This window comes from Protobothrops mucrosquamatus, unplaced genomic scaffold (genome assembly GCF_001527695.2).
Source record: "Protobothrops mucrosquamatus isolate PMUCROS unplaced genomic scaffold, P.Mucros_1.0 scaffold12, whole genome shotgun sequence".
In the NCBI taxonomy this organism is placed as follows: Eukaryota; Metazoa; Chordata; class Lepidosauria; order Squamata; family Viperidae; genus Protobothrops; species Protobothrops mucrosquamatus.
The window spans coordinates 2,903,784-2,922,755 of NW_015386399.1; the positions used below are offsets into that span (position 1 = coordinate 2,903,784).

The following is an 18,972-nucleotide window of genomic DNA, read 5'->3' on the forward strand; positions in this document are numbered from 1 at the left end:
GAAGAGGGATATGACATCGAAGCTCACGAGTAGGTCGCTGGGCTGTAAGTTTTGTTTCTTTATGATCTCTATGAACTGGAATGAGTTTTTTACGTGTGAGGTGATGGATTCTGCATAGGGTTGTAGTTGTTTGGCGAGAAATTTGGCTAGGTTTTGTAGAGGTGAGCCTATGGAGCTGACTATGGGTCTAAGTGGGGTTTCTTCTTTGTGTATCTTGGGGAGACCATAGAGCTTAGGGCATCTGGATGATTTCTCTCTGGGAATGATTCTTTGCTGGATCTCTTCACTGATGGGGGAGGCTTTTATTTTGGATCTAGTGGTTTTTTCCAGGTAGGTGGTGGGATCTGTGTTTAGGGGTTTGTATGTGGAGTCTTGGAGTAGCTTGGTTAATTTGGCTTGGTAGTCAGATGTGTTCATAACCACTGTGGCATTGCCCTTGTCTGCTGGTAGGATTATTATGCTGGTGTCTTCTTTCAGGTTAAGTAGTGCTGTCTGTTCCTCTTTGGGTAAGTTGCTTTTGGGTGGCTTGTTGGTGCAGAGGATGTTGGTGATTTCGAGTCTGATTCTGTTAGCGTCGTTGATTTTGGTCAGGCTGGTTTCAACTCCGCATATAATGGTTTCAGTGGGGATGTGTTTGGGAGCGACTGCAAAGTTGAATCCTTTGTCCTAGTCTACAAGAAATCCAATGGCTCCCTAGGACACACCATCTTCATGCATGCTTCATCCATGCCTCCCCAGTTGTTTTCTCTCACCCCATCACTATCCATCTCCTTATCACAGGCTCTTAACTTAAGCATATTCCTTCCCCCCCCTTTTTTGGCTATCCGTTGCCTCCGTGTCTCTCCAGTTGTTTTTCCCTCTCATGCTGTCTGTCTCCTTGCCAAGGGTCCCTAAGTACGGTGCACCCCTTCCCTCCTTTTCTTGCTGCACACTTCATCCATGCCTCCCCAGTTGTTTTCTCTCACCCCATTGGGTTGTGTGGTGAGCATATATATATTTTCATGGATTTCTACAGAATGGGACAGAAAGCAAATGCTACCAATGCTACCATGCAGACTCTGACCTTTATGCATGACATCACAATACAAATATGAAAAGGTGCTGTTTGCATCATGATATCTTTATACATGTTTCTTCACATTGGCATTGTTATGGCTACACAGAAAAAGCCAGGTATACATTTTTAACTTGCTAAGCAATTTCCTCACCTCTCTACCATTCTGTATTTTAAATCTGCTCTCATATAATTTATAGATTAGAGAATTATTGGCAAAAGGAAAAAAAGAAATCTGGCTCACAAGTCTACCTGAGCCAAAACGGATATAAAAAGCAGGTGGGGAAGTATTGTGCCCTAAGAGACTTGAAGTGTCAGCATGCATTGAGCAAATCCTTGTCCTTGATCACATGATTGCCAGCCTTATCTCCCAGGTATTATAGATGCTTGTTTTGTCAAAACATGCATCAGTGAAGAAAATTTTACTTTGATAGCAACGTGACTTCAGGCCACCTGTATAGCAATTGGGATGAAGGAGTGGACATTTCCTTTAATGATGATCAGCAAGACATCTCCAATTCATGAGTAGATGGAAGTAAGAATGAGCCCATAGATTGAGTAACTCAGAAACTGAAATCCCAGGTTAATTGAAAAGATCAGCAGTTTTGCATTTTCTAAACCAATTGATATTTCAAACACTCATTCTTTAAACCATTACTCATTTTCTAATACAGTTCTTTACTTATCATAGTGATTAAGAAGTCTAAATATTTTTATTAAGGATCTTCAATTCTGTTGCTGAAGAAATAGTGAAGCTTTTTTGTGTGTGTGTTTTAACTAGCCCAAGTAGATTAATGTGTTTACAAAAAGCTTCTTCTGTGCGGATTTGCATCAAATATTCTCACTAAAAGGTAACAGAGATTCATGATTTGGAGGGGTGGTTTTTAAAGGCCTTTTATCTGAAAAGGTTAAAAGGGGGGGAATCAGTAACTTTAATGAAAAGCACAACATAGGGTGTGGGTAATTAGTAAATTTTTGTTCAAGCAATATAAGCCTCATGTCAAAATAGAGTTGATCTATCGTAAAACTAAAGAGAGATTGGATCTGCTTCTACAGAACCAGCTAAAGTAGATTCGTTTACCAGGGCATTGAGCCCACCTTCCATTGGGCAAAGTTTAGTTTAGTTTAGTTTAGTTTATTTGAATTTATATCCCGCCCTTCTCCTTGCGGACTCAGGGCGGCTGACAATCAATTTAAAATACACCAAAAACAATTACAAAATTTAAAATTAGTTAAAAAGAAATATTTAAATGTTGTCTAATTAAAATATAATTAAAACCCCTCTAAAAAATTACCCTAGGCCAGTCCTGCTTGTTGGAATAGCCATGTCTTAAGGGCGCGGCGGAAGGAAGGGAGATCAGGGATCACCCTGATCTCTGGGGGCAGCTCATTCCAGAGGGTGGGAGCTCCCACAGAGAAGGCCCTCCCCCTTGGGGTCGCCAGCCGGCACTGTCTGGCCGACGGCACCCTGAGGAGGCCCACCCTGTGGGAGCGTACAGGCCGATGGGNTCAGCACCTTGAAGCGCACCCGGAAGGCCACCGGCAGCCAATGCAGCTCGCGCAGCAGCGGCGTTACGTGGGAGCGACGAGTCCCTCCCAACACCGCCCGCGCGGCCGCATTTTGGACTAGCTGGAGCCTCCGGGTGCTCCTCAAGGGAAGCCCCATGTAGAGAGCATTACAGTAGTCCAGGCAGGAGGTGACCAGAGCATGAGTGACTGTGCGCAAGGCGTCCCGGTCCAGAAAAGAAGCTTTTAAACTACAGAGACAAAATAAAAATTCCCCTCATTGAGATGACCCAGCTGCACATCAAGCTTTTCACTGTCTTCCTGATTTGCCTTCTCAAATAAATAAACATGGTTGAAGGGTCTATGGGAACAAAATAGAATAATGTATTCTTTGGAGAATGAAAATTGTGTCAGGGAGTTAGTTGTTTATGTAATAAGGTAAGATGTTCCTTTGTATATTAACATCCTTCTCATCCCACAAACTTAAGGAAATTGGGTAAGAAGGAAAGGGAGAAAGAGCCTGCTTGTGTAATATGTCATTTATAACAGCAAATGGGGCAATATACCATCAAAGAAGAATCGTTTGGATAAACAGTGCGTGGGCACATTTACCGACTAATAGTCACCATTTATAAAAAAAATTGGCAAATACATGTTTGTGGGAGTTTTGCATTTGGATTGCATGAACACACTTAATAATATATTGCTGGTCCTTTACCAAAATAATGGTAGTTTTCCAACCTACTTCATTCAGCAGATTCTACTTTGAAAAAGAATGCCTTGTTTGAAAAAGATGGTACATTTTCTTATATCTTCCCTATTTTTGGATGCATTTTTCAGGTGTTACTATTGTTTTGTAGTTAGGCAATAGCATGTGCTCATGTTTAACAATTAGGATAGCTGTGGATATTTTTCCATTTGTGTGTACAGCAGAAAGAACAGTAAGCAAAGTTTGATGTACTTGTGTTTTTGTGCAGGAGGTAAGAATGATTTAGAATTTCTTGATAATTCTTTTCTTTCACTTACTGGCTTGTGATGTTTCTGTGCCTTTTTACAGTAAATCTAGGCAAATATATTTAGAGAGGAAGGATGGATGGGTGGGTGGGTGGATGGGAGGGTGGATGGATGGATGAATGGATGGATGGACTAATTTGCAAAGTCAGATGAATGGCATAAAGTCATTGGGTGTTTCTGTACTTATTTATTTTGATCAGCTCCCACAATGTGTGTATTGTCATGATGCAAATTGGTAAAGAGGACTATTTAAACATGATACAACTCAGTCCTCTCCAGTTACCATAATTTATGGTCCAGATCAGTTCTGGATTAGTCCATTTTGATATATTTTGCTTGTACTATATTCATTTTTATGCCAAGTATTATGTATTAAGGAACTAATGACTAAAACTTAACATCAGTCCTTTCTTTTTTCTACTTTCTACTTTGTACACTCTCTTTTGTGTCATTATTTTTTTCTGTTTTATAGCTCATGTTGTCTTTAGTGAAACAAAAAAAGTTTCAAATGATATTTTCAAATGAGTTCATCCATATTCTATGACATTTCCTATATGTTCTTTCATAAATCTGAATTTAAATATTATACATACAATACACGTGCATAGTGGATTCATGTTATTTTAGTATGCAGTTTTCTCTTAACATTTACATCTTTATTATTGGAAGTGATGGTTCATAATTAATTAAACAAAATCAGACCAATACTAAAGTATGTTAACATATATTTCAGTCTATATGATGATGACATCTTTAAAGTGAAGAGTTTCTTAAGGTGGAATTTGCAGCCCTTGTTTTCTTTCTTAACAAGTTATCGTTGATCACTTCTTTCCGTTAAGTCAATAAAAGTTATTGTTAATGAGACTAATTTTGGTCTCTTCATTTCCGAAATTTGAAAGTGCTTTTTCTTTGCTCAGTCTCTTGTCAAACCAAGAATCATCAGAGATATTTCAACAATTTCTGATTCCTTGCTTCTCACATCTCCAATTTTTCACCAAAAAGAAAATAGACATTTCAACGCCAAAAAATCTCCATAAAGTGCTATAATATACTAAAAAGTTAAAAAAAATATTTATAGAAGTTTTTCAGATTCTTTGTAAATGGTTTATATTATACATATTATTATACATATTATACATATGTCCAGTGTAAGAATTTTTACATCCTCCCTAAATAGAGAGAAAAATTAAAATAAGTTTAAAGATATTTCTCATTAACAAAAAAATATGGTATTGGCACTGATTTTTTTTTCTTTCAGGATTTGCTAAAAAAAATTAACAATGTGTTTTGGTATATTAAATTGCAATATGCTTTATAGAGAAACAGTATTCTGTGCTCCAGTTATTTTTAAAAACCAAGTTTAACAATTTAAACTGGAAACAGACTATTGAATTTAACAGTTTTAATAGCTTTTCAGTAATTGATGATTAAAGGTATTTTAAAACAAGTAATATTGTTTATATTTTGTTTATATTTCAAAGGACTTGCCATTGCCCACCACAGAAATTTTATTTCAAAATAAATATACCATATATTACTAATAAAGCATTACAAATTGTATTCAAATATGCTCTTCTAAACAGAAAACATCTTCTATTTACTGGCAAACCATTTCCTTCCAAGTGAAGTGTAGGGAAGAAGAAAATTATTTCAAATACAAAAAGGGTGTTCTGTTTGTACAACTTTTTGTGCAAGATGTTTTATTGAATTCTAGAAGTCAAAGGTTGAAACTTGGAAATGTCTTACATGTCATTTATGCCATATCATAAAATAACTCTGGATACATTGTGGTCACTCATCACACAGCAGTCTGCTAGAACTTGTGCAAGAATTAATGAACGGTACGAACACATTTCTTCCTTCTCGTTTTTAAGATCCAGGTATAGTGAATTCCCATTAGGCCGCAAATCAGATTTTAAGTGGTACGGTATGCCGGTCTAAAATCCCCTTCTGAAATTCTATGATATAATATTGAGTTACATGTTTATTAATTTGTTTTTAGCTATGCCTGAATATGCTGTACTGCACTTAAAATACATGAGCATTTTGATGTTTAAAGCCATCAGTTATTTTTTTTTCTTGCACTATATGCTTTGCTTTGCTTTTTTATTTTATTTATTTATTTTAGATTTAGAGGTAATCTAGAAAGTAAAAAAAGAGAAACTCTTTGTTTCTTTTTTATTCTAGTCCAAGTATGAAAAAGAACTGAAAAAAATACTATATTATCATGGATTAATGTTTTATTTCTTTATCAAGCTTGGGAAGATTGCAATTAGAAATTATTTGAGCTCATAATGTATAGCTCATAAAGAGGGAGTCAACCTATTCTCCAAAGCATCTGAAGGCAGGACAAGAAGCAATAGATGGAAACTAATTAAGGAAAGAAGCAACCTAGAACTAAGGAGAAATTTCCTGACAGTTAGAACAATTAATCAGTGGAACAACCTGCCTCCAGAATCTGTGAATGCTCCAACACTGGAAGTTTTTAAGAAGAGACTGGACAGCCATTTGTTTGAAATGGTACAGGGTTTCCTGCCTGAGCAGGGGGCTGGACTAGACGACTTCCAACCCTATTATTATTGTTGTTGTTGTTGTTGTTGTTGTTGTTGATCATCGCACAGTCAACCAGATGTTCAGACTGGATTTGGCATTTTTGTCTACTTATCGAGTCCTTACCAAGGACCTGGGATAGGCAGATGTGGATGTTTGATGGTATTACAGATATCGTTGCAGGATGGAATTATTACTATTATTTTTATTATTATTGTTGTTATTGTTATTGTTATTATTTATACCCCTTTAATAGTAAACTATCTTAAACCAGTTAAGATGATTTGTAAGTCAGGTGTTTGTGTTTTTTATACCCTCAGGGGGGAACTGTTTCCTACGGAAGGTGGGCATTATCCTGCCACAATTAAGCATGTTTAAACCCAGAGATGTCACGAATAGAAATACACACTGAATGGAGCAAAAATGCACTGTCCTACACAAAAGGTTTTGTAACATATTCAGATAATCACCTGCATGCTCCATTTTAATACTGTTTTCTTTCTTTTTTTTTCTTTTTTCTTTTTTTCTGTAGAGGTTGAAAGCAGCTTTGACTCATATTCCTGCGGGCATCTCCAATGGAAATATGAACACCGTGGGTCATATGATGGAAATGATGAGCTCTCGACAAGACCAACCAGCCCACCATCATATGCACTCACATCCACATCAACACCAGACCCTTCCACCCCATCATCCGTACCCCCATCAGCATCAGCATCCAGTACACCATCCTCATCACCAGCACCAACACCAGCACCATCATTCTCATTCACATCTTCAGGCACACCCAGCACATCATCAGACTTCGCCACATCCGCCACTGCATACAGACGGTCAAGCACAGGTAGAGCTTTCTAACCTCTCTTATGTGAAGATGGATATTAAAAACAAGAGTTTGTTGTGGCTTTTTTTTTTTTTTTGCAGATTTAATTCTCCTACATCATTTTTGTAATTTTGATGTTGCCAAGTTAAGAAAGAAAGGCATATATTATAGGTCTTGAGTAGTTTACCAGAGGATTCTGATTAGGCAATATTACCTAATGTTGCAAGAGACAAGACCAACAGAGCATAAAGAAAGGAGGAAAAACATATTCACTTCACTTTCCTTCCCTGACTGTTTTAATATTACATCAGCTAAGAGATAATGAGATAGGTAGGTAGGTAGGTAGGTAGGTAGACAGACAGACAGACAGATAGATTTCCCCTTATTTCAGTAATAATAATACACACACACACACACACACACACGGAGACTATAGATATTTTTTGTCATTCTCCTACATAGGACTTGAAACAAATAGTCATAGAACTTCCGCAGTAAATCTGGAGATGGTTTCCAATGTCAGGTGCCCCTTCCACTGGAAAATTTCTCCTCTCTTTCTCGTTTTCTCTCACCTCGGGTGCATTTCTTTCTCAGTACCATAGGATTGCACTCTTAAAATGATGAAGGTGTGAGCTCTTTTATTTGATTTTGCATTTTTCTATTTAAGAATGCCATTTTTGTACCATATTTTGTCAAAGAACCTTGAGTTACTTTTCCATATTGTAAAGCTATACTGAATGCTTTATGTAGCAGAATTATTTATTGTAGGTTAAATTGTATGTTTCCCGCTACATATTTGCTTTTTTGCTATGGATAATCACTACCAGCAGTTTGCTGCTCCATTAATGGTGCAGAAGCTCAAGTGTTTGTTGCTACAAAATTTCTTTCAGTGCATGGTATTGTGAGTGCTGACTTTGTATGCAATTTGTTTTTTATATACCATAACAATCCACATGCCCAAGACTGTGTTAACAATGTGATGGAGTTTTTTGTAGTTGTTTTTAAAGGGCTTGTGGAAATATAAATGACCTCCCTCTCCACATTATCCACTTGCTTGATTGTTCTTTTTCTTGCTCCTTTGCTACAAGAAAAAAAAACTAATTAAAATGTTGATAGATTACATATATATGTACAGTATTATGCACTTAAGATATAGATTTATTCTTTCAGTGTGGTATAATAATTAGTTGATTATCTGCCACATGTATAACGTCCAAAGGCTCAGAATGAACAAAAGAAAGCAAAGGCTCAGAACGAACAAAGACTTGCAACAGAAATCAAGAATAAAAAAAAAAGTTTATTCCAACACATTAACAAGAAAAACGTCAAGGAAACTGTAGGTCCACTAAAGAGAGAAGATGGCAAGGAAATAACAGACAACAGGGAGAAAACAGAGCTGCTTAATTCATACTTTGCAAAAAGAAACTATAGCCCAACATACCATTTCAAAAGACAAACTAGAAACAAAAATTAAAATAAGCAAGAAAATGGTAAGAAAATGGTAAATGGTAAGAGAACACCTTGACAAGTATAAATCACTGGGACCCAACAGAGTTCTGAAGGAGCTGGCAGATGTTATCTCAGAACCATTACACCACATCTTTCATAAATCCTGGAGCACTGGGGAAGTACCTGAGGATTGGAAAAGGGCTGATGTAGTTCCCATCTTCAAGAAAGGGAGAAAAATGGACCCAGGAAACAACAGATCAATCATTTTAACATCAATACCTGGGAAGATCCTAGAAAAGATAATAAAAAACCAGATCTGCAAACAACTAGAAGCAAACAAAGTTATATCTAGTAGCCATCAAGGGTTTGTCAAAAACATATCATGCCAAACCAATCTTATTTCATTCTTCGATAAAGTGACTAAACTAGTAGACCAGCAAAATGCTGTGGATGTAGTATACTTAGACTTCAGTAAGTCATTTGATAAAATAGACCACAACCTAATCCTTGGTAAGCTAGAAAAAGATGGAATAGACATCACCACAACATCACCACCAGATGGATCTATAGCTGGTTGGCAAACTGTACTCAACAAGCAGTCCTCAAAGGCACCACATCCAGATGGAGAGAAGTAAGCAGTGGTTACCACAAGGTTCTGTCTTAGGCCCAGTACTCTTCAATATCTTCATAAATGACTTAGATGAGGGAATTGAAGGGAAACTCCTCAAATTTGCAGATGACACCAAACTGACAGGAGTAGCCAACACCCCAGAAGACAAACTTAGGATCCAAAAAGATCTTGACAAACTTGAACAATGGCCCCTATCCAACAAAATGAGTGTCAATGTGGAGAAAAGCAAAATTTTACGTTTAGTACAGATTGAGTGAGACCTGGCTCAAAAACAGTAACTGTGAGAGGGACCTTGGTGTCCTAGTGGACGATCACTGGACTATGAGCCAGCAGTGTGCAGCAGTTACCAAAACAGTTAATACAATCCGGTTGTATAAACAGAGGCATAGAATCAAGATCACGCGAAGTATTAGTACCACTTTATAAAACCCTAGTAAGACTACACCTGGAATACTGCAGCCAATTTTGGTCACCATATCACAAAAAAGATGTTGAGAGTTTGGAAAAAATTCAGAGAAGAGCAGCTAAGATGATCCAAGGCCTGGAGACTAAAACATATGAAGAACAGTTGTGGGACTTGGGTTTGGCTAGTCTAAAGAAAAGAAGAAATAGGAGAGACATGATAGCAATATTCCAGTATTTGAGGAGCTGCCACCAAGAAGAGGGGGTCACGTTATTCACCAAAGCACCAGAGGGAAGAACAAGAAACAATGGTTGGAAACTGATCAAAGAGAGAAGCAACCTGGAATTAAGGAGAAACTTCCTGACAGTGAGGACAATTAACCAGTGGAACAGCTTGCCTCCAGAAATCGTGGGTGTTCCCTCACTGGAGATTTTTAAGAAGAGGCTAGGCAATCACCTGTCTGAGATAGTAAAGGTTCTCCTGCTTGAGCACAGGGCTGGACTAGAAGATCTCCAAGGTCCCTTTCAGCTCTGTTTTGTTCTGTTCTGTTTTATTCATAGTAAGTAATATTTAGGTCTGAATTTAAGACTAGGAATTTTCTTTGCTTCTCATTCACTACTCTTCACTCTACCACAGAGATGGGGAACGATGGCCTCTTTATGACTTGTGGACTTCAACTGGCTCAGGAATTCTGGGAGTTAAAGTCCACAAGTCATAAAAGAGCCATCATTCCCCATCCCTGTTCTACAGTTGAATCTGTATGGAACTGAATTTAAATTATTTTCCTAGAGTTTAAATGGACCTATATACATTTGCAATTGCAGATTTGGTAGTAGCAGGTATGCCCTCAGTCCCCTCCTCAGCTGTTCACACTAAAACAATTGTTATTACTTCTTAGATAAAAACATCTTTGTGATATAACACTCACACTTTAGCAGATGAAGCAAGAGAAGAAATAGCCTGCTTTCAGAATGCTGAGAGTGATTTTTTCCCCCCTCAAAAACATTGTGCCTGCTGCTTAGAGGATAAATGGCGATTTTAAGATCTATAGGTCAGCTAGACAACAGAACAGTTTCAGTTTCTCATGGGAATGCAAAAGTAATGACACTTTTGAAGAGGGCATTGCTTTGGATAAAAGATGGTTTGAGTGAGTAATAAACATAAGGTTATTACTTTCCAAACCCATATATAATTCCCCTCAGTACTGGCCCCTTTAAGGTCAGACTGCTTCAACAGACACATTAATCTTATGGTACAGTTTACTAATTATTAACCAACTCTATGTATTGGACCAAATTCTTAATTTTCATGGTTCATGTCAAATCCAAAGCTTGTTGCTAGGAGTCACGTTTCCCTTTTGCCATAATTTTGATTATGTTATGCCACATCCCTGTATTAAATTTCAAACTTTTCAACAGCCAGCAGAAACCTAATGAATTTATGTTTTATAAATGAATGACTAGAAATGTAAGGGTGTAAAGAATAGAAGAAACATACAGATTCAGGAATCAAGACAAAATCCAATTTTTACTAGACCCGTTTTCTTTTGCTGCTTTGTATGAAATGGATTAACTCACATATTACATACATTTGTAATTATATCAAATGGATTCTTAGGGCCCTAGGAATTTTTTAGCATTACATTTTGTTTATGAAAATGTTTATTATAATTAAGTCCCAATTATTCATGATCTTGTAATATCAAATTGAAAATATACAGTATCTGAGAAATATAATAGAATTTAATAGACTTCATTCTATGATTTCCCTAGTAGTTTTTTTTAAAAGTAACAATTTTACCTTACTTAATTTATTTCAACTTCGTCCTGCTATATAGTCCAATCTGGGAATTGGCCAAGGCTGGCTGGGTTGCAAAGGAGAAATGCATGACTTTAAATCGTGAACAAAATTAAAGGTCCCAGGATTCTTTCCTTGTTTGATTAATACTAGGTGTCATAACATTTGAAATGATTCACACTTGAACTGAATGCTCTCTTTGCTGCACTGAAATGAACTGAAAACATTTTTAATAAGATGGAGCAGCGCTCTCCCACAACACAGTCCCAAAAGGCCAACTTCTGCTTCATGCAAAGTGTTAGACGAAGAATAATTTAAGGATATCTTGTGAAGTCTCAGAATTTCTACCATTTATCAGTTTGTCTGTATTCAAGGAGGAATGCCGTTTATCTTTTTCTACTGGTCTTCTAGTGTCATGACTTTTCTGGTTATTTAATTAAAAAGTTATGATTCTTATTAGGTATCAGGAGCAGCTCAACAAATGCAAGTCACACAGAGCCTACAACCACCACAGCCCTCTGGCGGTCGTCGAAGACGAGTGGTGGATGAAGATCCAGATGAAAGACGGAGGAAATTTCTGGAACGAAATCGAGCAGCTGCCACACGGTGCAGACAGAAGAGGAAAGTTTGGGTGATGTCACTGGAAAAGAAAGCAGAAGAACTCACCCAGACAAATATGCAACTTCAGGTACAGGTTACCATAAAGACACTGAGGATATAGTCATTTTCTTGCCAGCAAAACCTTAAAAAAGAAAACTTACACTGAGTTGCATTACATTATACTTCTAGTGGAAAAACAATGAATCTGATCAAATGTAATGTTTAGTTTGCAAAAAAAATTATCCAAGGATTTTAAAATCCAAAAATTACCTGAAAGTGTTTTTATTTTATTTTTATTTTATACAAGTACAAAGACTTACAGTCAACAGCATGAAGCAATCTCTTCATTAGGACTGAAATAGTTATTTAAAAATAGTAAGAGATAAAATCTTTTCTCCATTAGCCCTGAAGCATATTTCAGGAAGTCTTTGACTCATGAACACAATTGAACCCAAAATTTATGATGCTAAATGAAACAGCTGTTAAATGAGTATTGTCCTATTTTATGACCCTTGTTGCCACAGTTGTTAAGTGAATCACTACAATTATTAAGTTAATATTATGGTTGTTAAGTGAATCTGGCTTCCCCATTGATTTTGCTTGTCAGAAAGGTGATCCCATGACCCTGGGACACTGCCACCGTCATAAACATGAGTCAGTTGCCAAGTACATGATCACATGATCATGGGCATGCTGCAACTGTCATAAGTATGAAAAATGGTCATAGGTCACTTTTTTCAGTGCCATTGTAACTTGAAATAACAATAAATGAATTGTTGGAAGTCAAGGACCACTTGTATTTGAATCACTAGCTGCTAAAAGATACTTTATGGTCCTTGTCCCTTCAAACATGGCCTAAATTGTTTAATTCGTTGAAATTTAGGTCTCATTGGAGACACATACTGTATATATGGTATCTAGTATAAACCTCTGTAAGTACAGTTGATGGCATTTGGGGAGCAGGATTATGGGTAAAGAGCGTACCATCTTCATCCTCTGCCCATGAATTTCTGGAGATAAAAATAAGCTGTATCAAAAGCCTGGTCTTGAAACATCTTGTCACTTCCATTTGGATTAATGTAAATAATTAGAGTTATTGCTGTTGACCTTTTAACATAAGAGTAAGACCATGTATATAGACTTACCTTGATTATACGTTTTCTTAACTTCCTGGTAAATTGAAGTTCCTGCATAACTGGACATAATAAATGTATTTATATTTTTTTATATGTAAAAAAATGGTTGTCAAATCATTGGCCTCAAGAACGGCTAAACATAATAATGGCAGCTTAACAGGAAATCTAAATTAGGATGCTCTGAATATTTGGAGCGTGTAAAGGCATATCTATATCTATATACTGTTGTTCAATGCATTTTTTTTCTTCAAAAGTACTTTATACAGTATGACATCACTGATGAGTAAATTAAGCTTTGGCAATTTGTGTGTGTGTATGTGTGTGTGTGTGTGTGTGTGTTTAATACTGTATTATGCAAATGCAGCCAAAAGACCAGGAAATCTGATTCCTAATAGTCTTTTCTGAATGAGTGGATGGATATAAGCTTCAACAAAGGTAAACTGGCTTATGAATTTTTAGGGATATTATTACTCAAGACAGGAATATCTATCAGCCATCTTTATTTCCATCTCTAATTAATTCTGTCTGACTTTCCTGAGTTGTACTTTACAGATAAATATATTTTGGGGCCATTCAACTTGTTTTTTGTAGCTCCTTCTTTAAAGCAATTAAAACATGTTTTGACTCTTCATTTTTATGCTTTGTGAACAGCATATGTGGGGTGGGGGGGTGAACTTTCTTGGGTCTGATCCCCAAAGGTTTCCAAAAGCTAGTATGCCATTGTAACAGGAGAACAATATTATTCAGTGCAGGGGCGGATCTTTAAATGTAACCCCAAAAAAAATTCATTTAAGCCTACCCATTTGACAAAGTGCAGCCTCTGGAACACCACCCAAAAAGTAATCTGAACAGGAATCCATAACTTTAAAGTTTTAAACAGCCACTTTCATGTATTGAATTTGACCTTAAGGACAAAGCAGGATGGTTGTGATTAAAGAAAATTTATTTCTTTGCTGTGCCATTTCAATAGTACAATTTAGTATGTCTGCAGGAGTATCTGTCAAAGTTTGCAAGTTGATGGACATGCATCACATTCAAAGCTGTACCCACTTGTACATACATGTATGCTACATGTATACAAAATGATGGGTCTTCAATCACAGTGTTGTGTCCATCATCTTGTAAATTGTTGTTTTCCTGCAGATACTCCTATATCTGAAGAGTCCAAGCTCTGTGCTGTTACTGAGCAACAGAGCAAATGATTAGGCTGTTAAAATCAGATTACCAAGAAAGCTAACAATTGCTATCAGTTCTTCTTCCATTCTGACAATTAAAATTGTCCTAAAAATGAGAGTCAGCTCCAAAGCTTTCAAACTAGGCTGTAAAAGCATATCCCAGAATACAGATTTCCTCCTGCATTTTTCCTAGGACAAAAAGGATCGTATGAAAAATCAGGTCCCAAGAAATGCTTCTCAGCTCCTTGTCCTCCTACTTACTAAAATAAAATTATCTTTTTTCTTTTCTAGAATGAGGTTTCCATGTTGAAAAATGAGGTAGCACAGCTGAAACAGTTGCTGTTAACTCATAAAGACTGTCCCATAACAGCTATGCAGAAAGAATCACAAGGATACCTAAGTAAGTGTTATCTGATAGTATATACTAATAGTAGATTTCCTTTTTTCAGCTCACCTTGATACCTGAACAAGTATTTAATACATCATGGCTATCAAGTAAAAGACACATAATTAGAAAAAGAATTTATTGGAGGCATCTCAAAAACTTTGACATCTCTAAAAGTATCTTAAAGGATTTTGGAAGCCACTGCCAAAGTTGATTAGTTATTTATTTAACCATTACTAAATATATCATAGAAGCAATATTTTTTTTAAAAAAGAACAAATATAGTTTCTAAAACATTAACAGCACAGAGGCCATAAAAATGAGAAATATAATAAGTATTATGTTTAATAATTATTATTGGCATAATAAAATATAACATATTTTTAACTAATGCTTAGAAAACATAAAATAAATTCCAAATTTCAGAATGGCTATTGACAGTTTTCTCTAAAACAGCATTAATGTGAGATGTTGCGTCTGTTCAAAATTTTTCTGTAGTTATTTGTCTGTATTTCTACTGCATAACTCTGCATAGGACTGTACAGGTAGTCCTCGACTTACGACCACAATTGAGCCCAAAATTTATGTTGCTAAGTGAAAAATTTGTTAAATGAATTTTGCCCCATTTTACGACTTTTCTTGCCACATTTGTTAAGTGAACCACTGCAGCTGTTAAATTAATAACACAGTTCTTAAGTGAATCTGGCTTCGCCATTGACTTTGCTTGTTAGAAGGTCGCACAAGGTAATCACATGACCCTGGGACATTGCAACCGTCATAAATGTGAGTCAATGTCAAACATCCGGATTTTGATCATGTGGCCATTTGAATGCTGCACTGGTCATAAGTGTGAAAAACAATCACTAAATTAACTGTTGTAAGTCGAGGAGTACTTGTATTGAGAACTTTTATTGTGCAGTATGTGTGTTTTTGCACACACATACTGTATACATACACACATGTATGCACACACAATATGCAGATGCACACATGCATGCACATATACATAAACAAAACATACACATTTATAAGGTTTCCCTAGTGTTAAGGCACCAGGCTAGAAACCAGGAGATTAAAAGTTTCATTAAGAACTCTTCATGACTAGGTGATTTTGGGCCAAACAGTCTTCTTCAGCCCAAAATGTCAAACTCAGATAACAAGCCAGTCAGTCAATTCCTGTCACAACCAATTAATCAAAACTTGGTTGATCCAATAATAATAATAATCAGGCACTGCACTTGCAGGAAAAATATAAGAAAGCATACCATGCTATAACTGAGGGATAAAACATTGAAATATTAAATATTAGATAAACCAAAATTAAGTAAGCTTCCAATCAAAATATTATGGGGTGAAGGTTGCATTTTCTTCCTAGTCCACTAACCACCTCCAACATGGAAAATCCCATTCGGGGTCCCAAGCCAGTTGTCAGAGCCAGGTTTTGGGGCTCTTCCAGAAGGACAAGAAGGTGAGGGCGTATCTTACCTCAAGGGATGCAATATTCAAGAGGGCAGGAGCCATACCTTGCTTTCAATAGGATGAAAGAGCTTTTAAACATTAGAGTCTGCATTTGAATTCTGAACTGCTACAGTCGATATGCATATTTGTACTATCCACAAAAACCAAGCCACAAGTTCAGTCGCACACCTAAAATGCAAAAAATGAAAGTTATATAATATAACTGTTAGTGTATATATTGTCACTGTCATGAGACAAGGCTATGGAACTAGTTGAGAGAGTAATTGGAGGCAGACCTGGTTTTGCTGCTTTATTAAGAGTGACCTGCCCCTCAGCTGAAATTCAAAATAAAATAGTTCTGGGGAAAAAAAAAAACTTGCTGCTGCTCCATCTTCTCTGCATCTGCAGAGTGACAACCTCTTCTACTTCCAGAGACTGCTCTTCTCATGGCGGAGCCCAACTGGGTTTCCTAGGGATGGTGCAGCAACTCCAGTAAAGCCAGTTACTTCCAGATTTCCATCAACCATTTGGTGTAGGGGGGATCCGGAATTAGCACTCCCTTCCTTTCCCTGCTTGGCATCATTCAGAGTCCTATCAAAAGGCTTGAAAAGGAGACACAACAGCATGGACAGAAGAGGCAAAGTACTCAGTATTTCGCTGGAGCAGCCTTGACTACATGACTCATATTTCCAAAGGAGATGATACTTCGGTTAATGCAAGTAGCATTCTGCTGACTTACTACTTACACTGAGGTATCTTTCCATTATTTAAAAGTGCTATATGCAGACATAGCTTAAAGTAGAAATGTAGTATCCATAATATGGAGACAACTCTACAGATTCCTTTATTTATGTTATTCCTTAGTTTTAGAAGTTGCTCTAATTTTAACAACAGGTTTTTTGCAGCTAAACATTTTATATTGCAGTCTGCTTCCTCAATTATTTGCTCTGCTAAAAAAAAATATTATTTCTTTCTACCAGGAATGAATCTTTTTTTTCTCCTCTGTGCAGGTCCTGAAAATAGTCCTCCTTCTAGTCCACGTCCAACCTGCTCACAAAAACAAGTCATTCAGCAGAATACCATTACTACTTCCTCTGCCGTCGGTGATGTTGGAGGCTCCACTCTCAGTCAACTTGCAAGCCATCAAAAAGACATGAACCCAGTCCTTTAAAATTGAGTGATCAAGCAACTGTGATGATAAATATGATGACCTATCAGGTTTCTTTTCTGTTAAAGGCATTGCCTTCTCAAGATTATTTCTAATCTGAAGGACTCTTCAGCCCCAAAAGACTTATGAGCTTGATTTTTTTAGTTATTAAATAATTGTTTATGCTTAGTAATAATAAAGGGATTTATGCAATGATTATGCTATCAGCTTGGGAGATGCTTGGTGCTTTCTCTAATTTTCTGGTACCAGTTTCTTCTTCATTTGTTTGTAGCCAAACTGCTTCTGTACATAGCCATGGTCCTTCTCATCATTGCTGGTTGGCACCATCGAAGCATCTTATAACAGTATCATTAGCCAAAAACTGAAGCCTAAAAAATATGAAACAGCCATACACTTGTTGACAGTGCAATAAGTACATGGTTTTTCAGCTCCATTAAACTCTCAATCATACTTGTAGCTTTGCAAATCATTATTCTGCTTTGAAAATGTTTCTATATCTGTTGGAGTTACAGCCTAGGGGGTTCTGCGGTCAGTTTATGTTCTCTTTTTCTGACCTATTGAAACTGATTTCAAAACAGTTTAAAAGTATTCAATATTTTAAGTTTTCTTAAAGGAGGAAGTGAACCCAATTTTTCTCAGCCTAACTGTTTTTAGAAAAAGGGTTTAAATGCGGACAGAAAGGACGTGCATGTCTGGAGATTGTTTTTCAATATCATAAGCCTTTTGCTTACCAAATAGTTATGGTTTTTTGCCTACTACCAGGATATTCGTGTAAAAATGAAACATTCATGCAAAACATGAAACCCATACTTAAATTGAATATGGGTTTTGAGCTTCTGTGGAGTTTTATGTTTTTTTCCTTTTTGTGATTTTCCTCTGCACTTTTCTATTTCCCCTTATAAATCATGTAGTTGTAGGTCTTCTTTTACAAAGTCTTTATGGTATTTCATACTAAAATTCTTGCTTTTTGCTGCTTGCACAGTTTCTATTTAACATTGAAAATGCATTGACATTGATGAAAAGCCCTGCAGATTCACCAGCTATTTTCTCAGAAGTATTTACTAGTTCACACTTCTAGCAGTCTCTTCTCCACAGCTGTGTGAGATTTTTATTTTCTCTGAAACACTTTTTATAATCCTAATAGGGTCTTTTAATAAACAGCAAAGGTTGAAAGCAGTTTTACCTCAGGTAAAACTACTGATGGTATCACAGTGCTGGAAGCCTTATAAAATTGTTGCTGTAAGAATCCATAGCACTGAAAATAATAAACATCACTCTATAGTACTATGCTCTTTGTTAACAAGAAAAATGGCCATCAGTGCAGGAATTGTAGATTGTAAGATTGTCACCAAATTGAGTTCACTCGATACCTTAAGTCAATATGGTTGGTTGGTTGATTTTGGGTTAACATTTTCTGTAAACCCAGCCATTAAGTCTTGTAAGGAATAATTTAGCACAAAATATTGTGTGAACCCAGTTGGTTTGGTTCATTGAATAAACTATGATCTTGCAAATAAGTATTTGAAAGTAACAAAGGAAACCACAGAGAACAATCTGCTTGCACTTAAGTAACTTTGGGTAAATAAATTGTGCAGGTCAGTGACATAATGCCCTGTTATCACATGCGTAACTAAGAGTGGGTAATAGCACGGGAAAAGCAGAGGAAGTGGACCCTTATTCTCATACCCTACCTCTAATTAGCTTGGGAAAGAGGGTGCTTTAAAATCAATAATTGGGAAAAGGCATTTCTTATGAGATCCTAATTAGATCTTCTTTATGGTATAAGATTCAAAGTTTTCACATTTAATCTTTCCAAATAAAAC

At 36.6% G+C, this 18,972-nt stretch overlaps 1 protein-coding gene across 1 annotated transcript in view; it reads left to right on the forward strand.

Annotated features, from left to right (window-relative positions):
- LOC107282774 (cyclic AMP-responsive element-binding protein 5) overlaps positions 1 to 17,598 on the forward strand; it is a 150,005-nt gene extending 132,407 nt beyond the window's left edge. Inside the window, exons 5-8 of the mRNA XM_015810598.2 lie at positions 6,657 to 6,968; positions 11,688 to 11,915; positions 14,430 to 14,538; positions 16,992 to 17,598. Coding sequence (XP_015666084.2) covers positions 6,657 to 6,968; positions 11,688 to 11,915; positions 14,430 to 14,538; positions 16,992 to 17,152 — 810 coding nt within the window. The 3' untranslated portion in view covers positions 17,153 to 17,598. The remainder of the gene's footprint in view (positions 1 to 6,656; positions 6,969 to 11,687; positions 11,916 to 14,429; positions 14,539 to 16,991) is intronic.
- Positions 17,599 to 18,972: the final 1,374 nt, after the last annotated feature.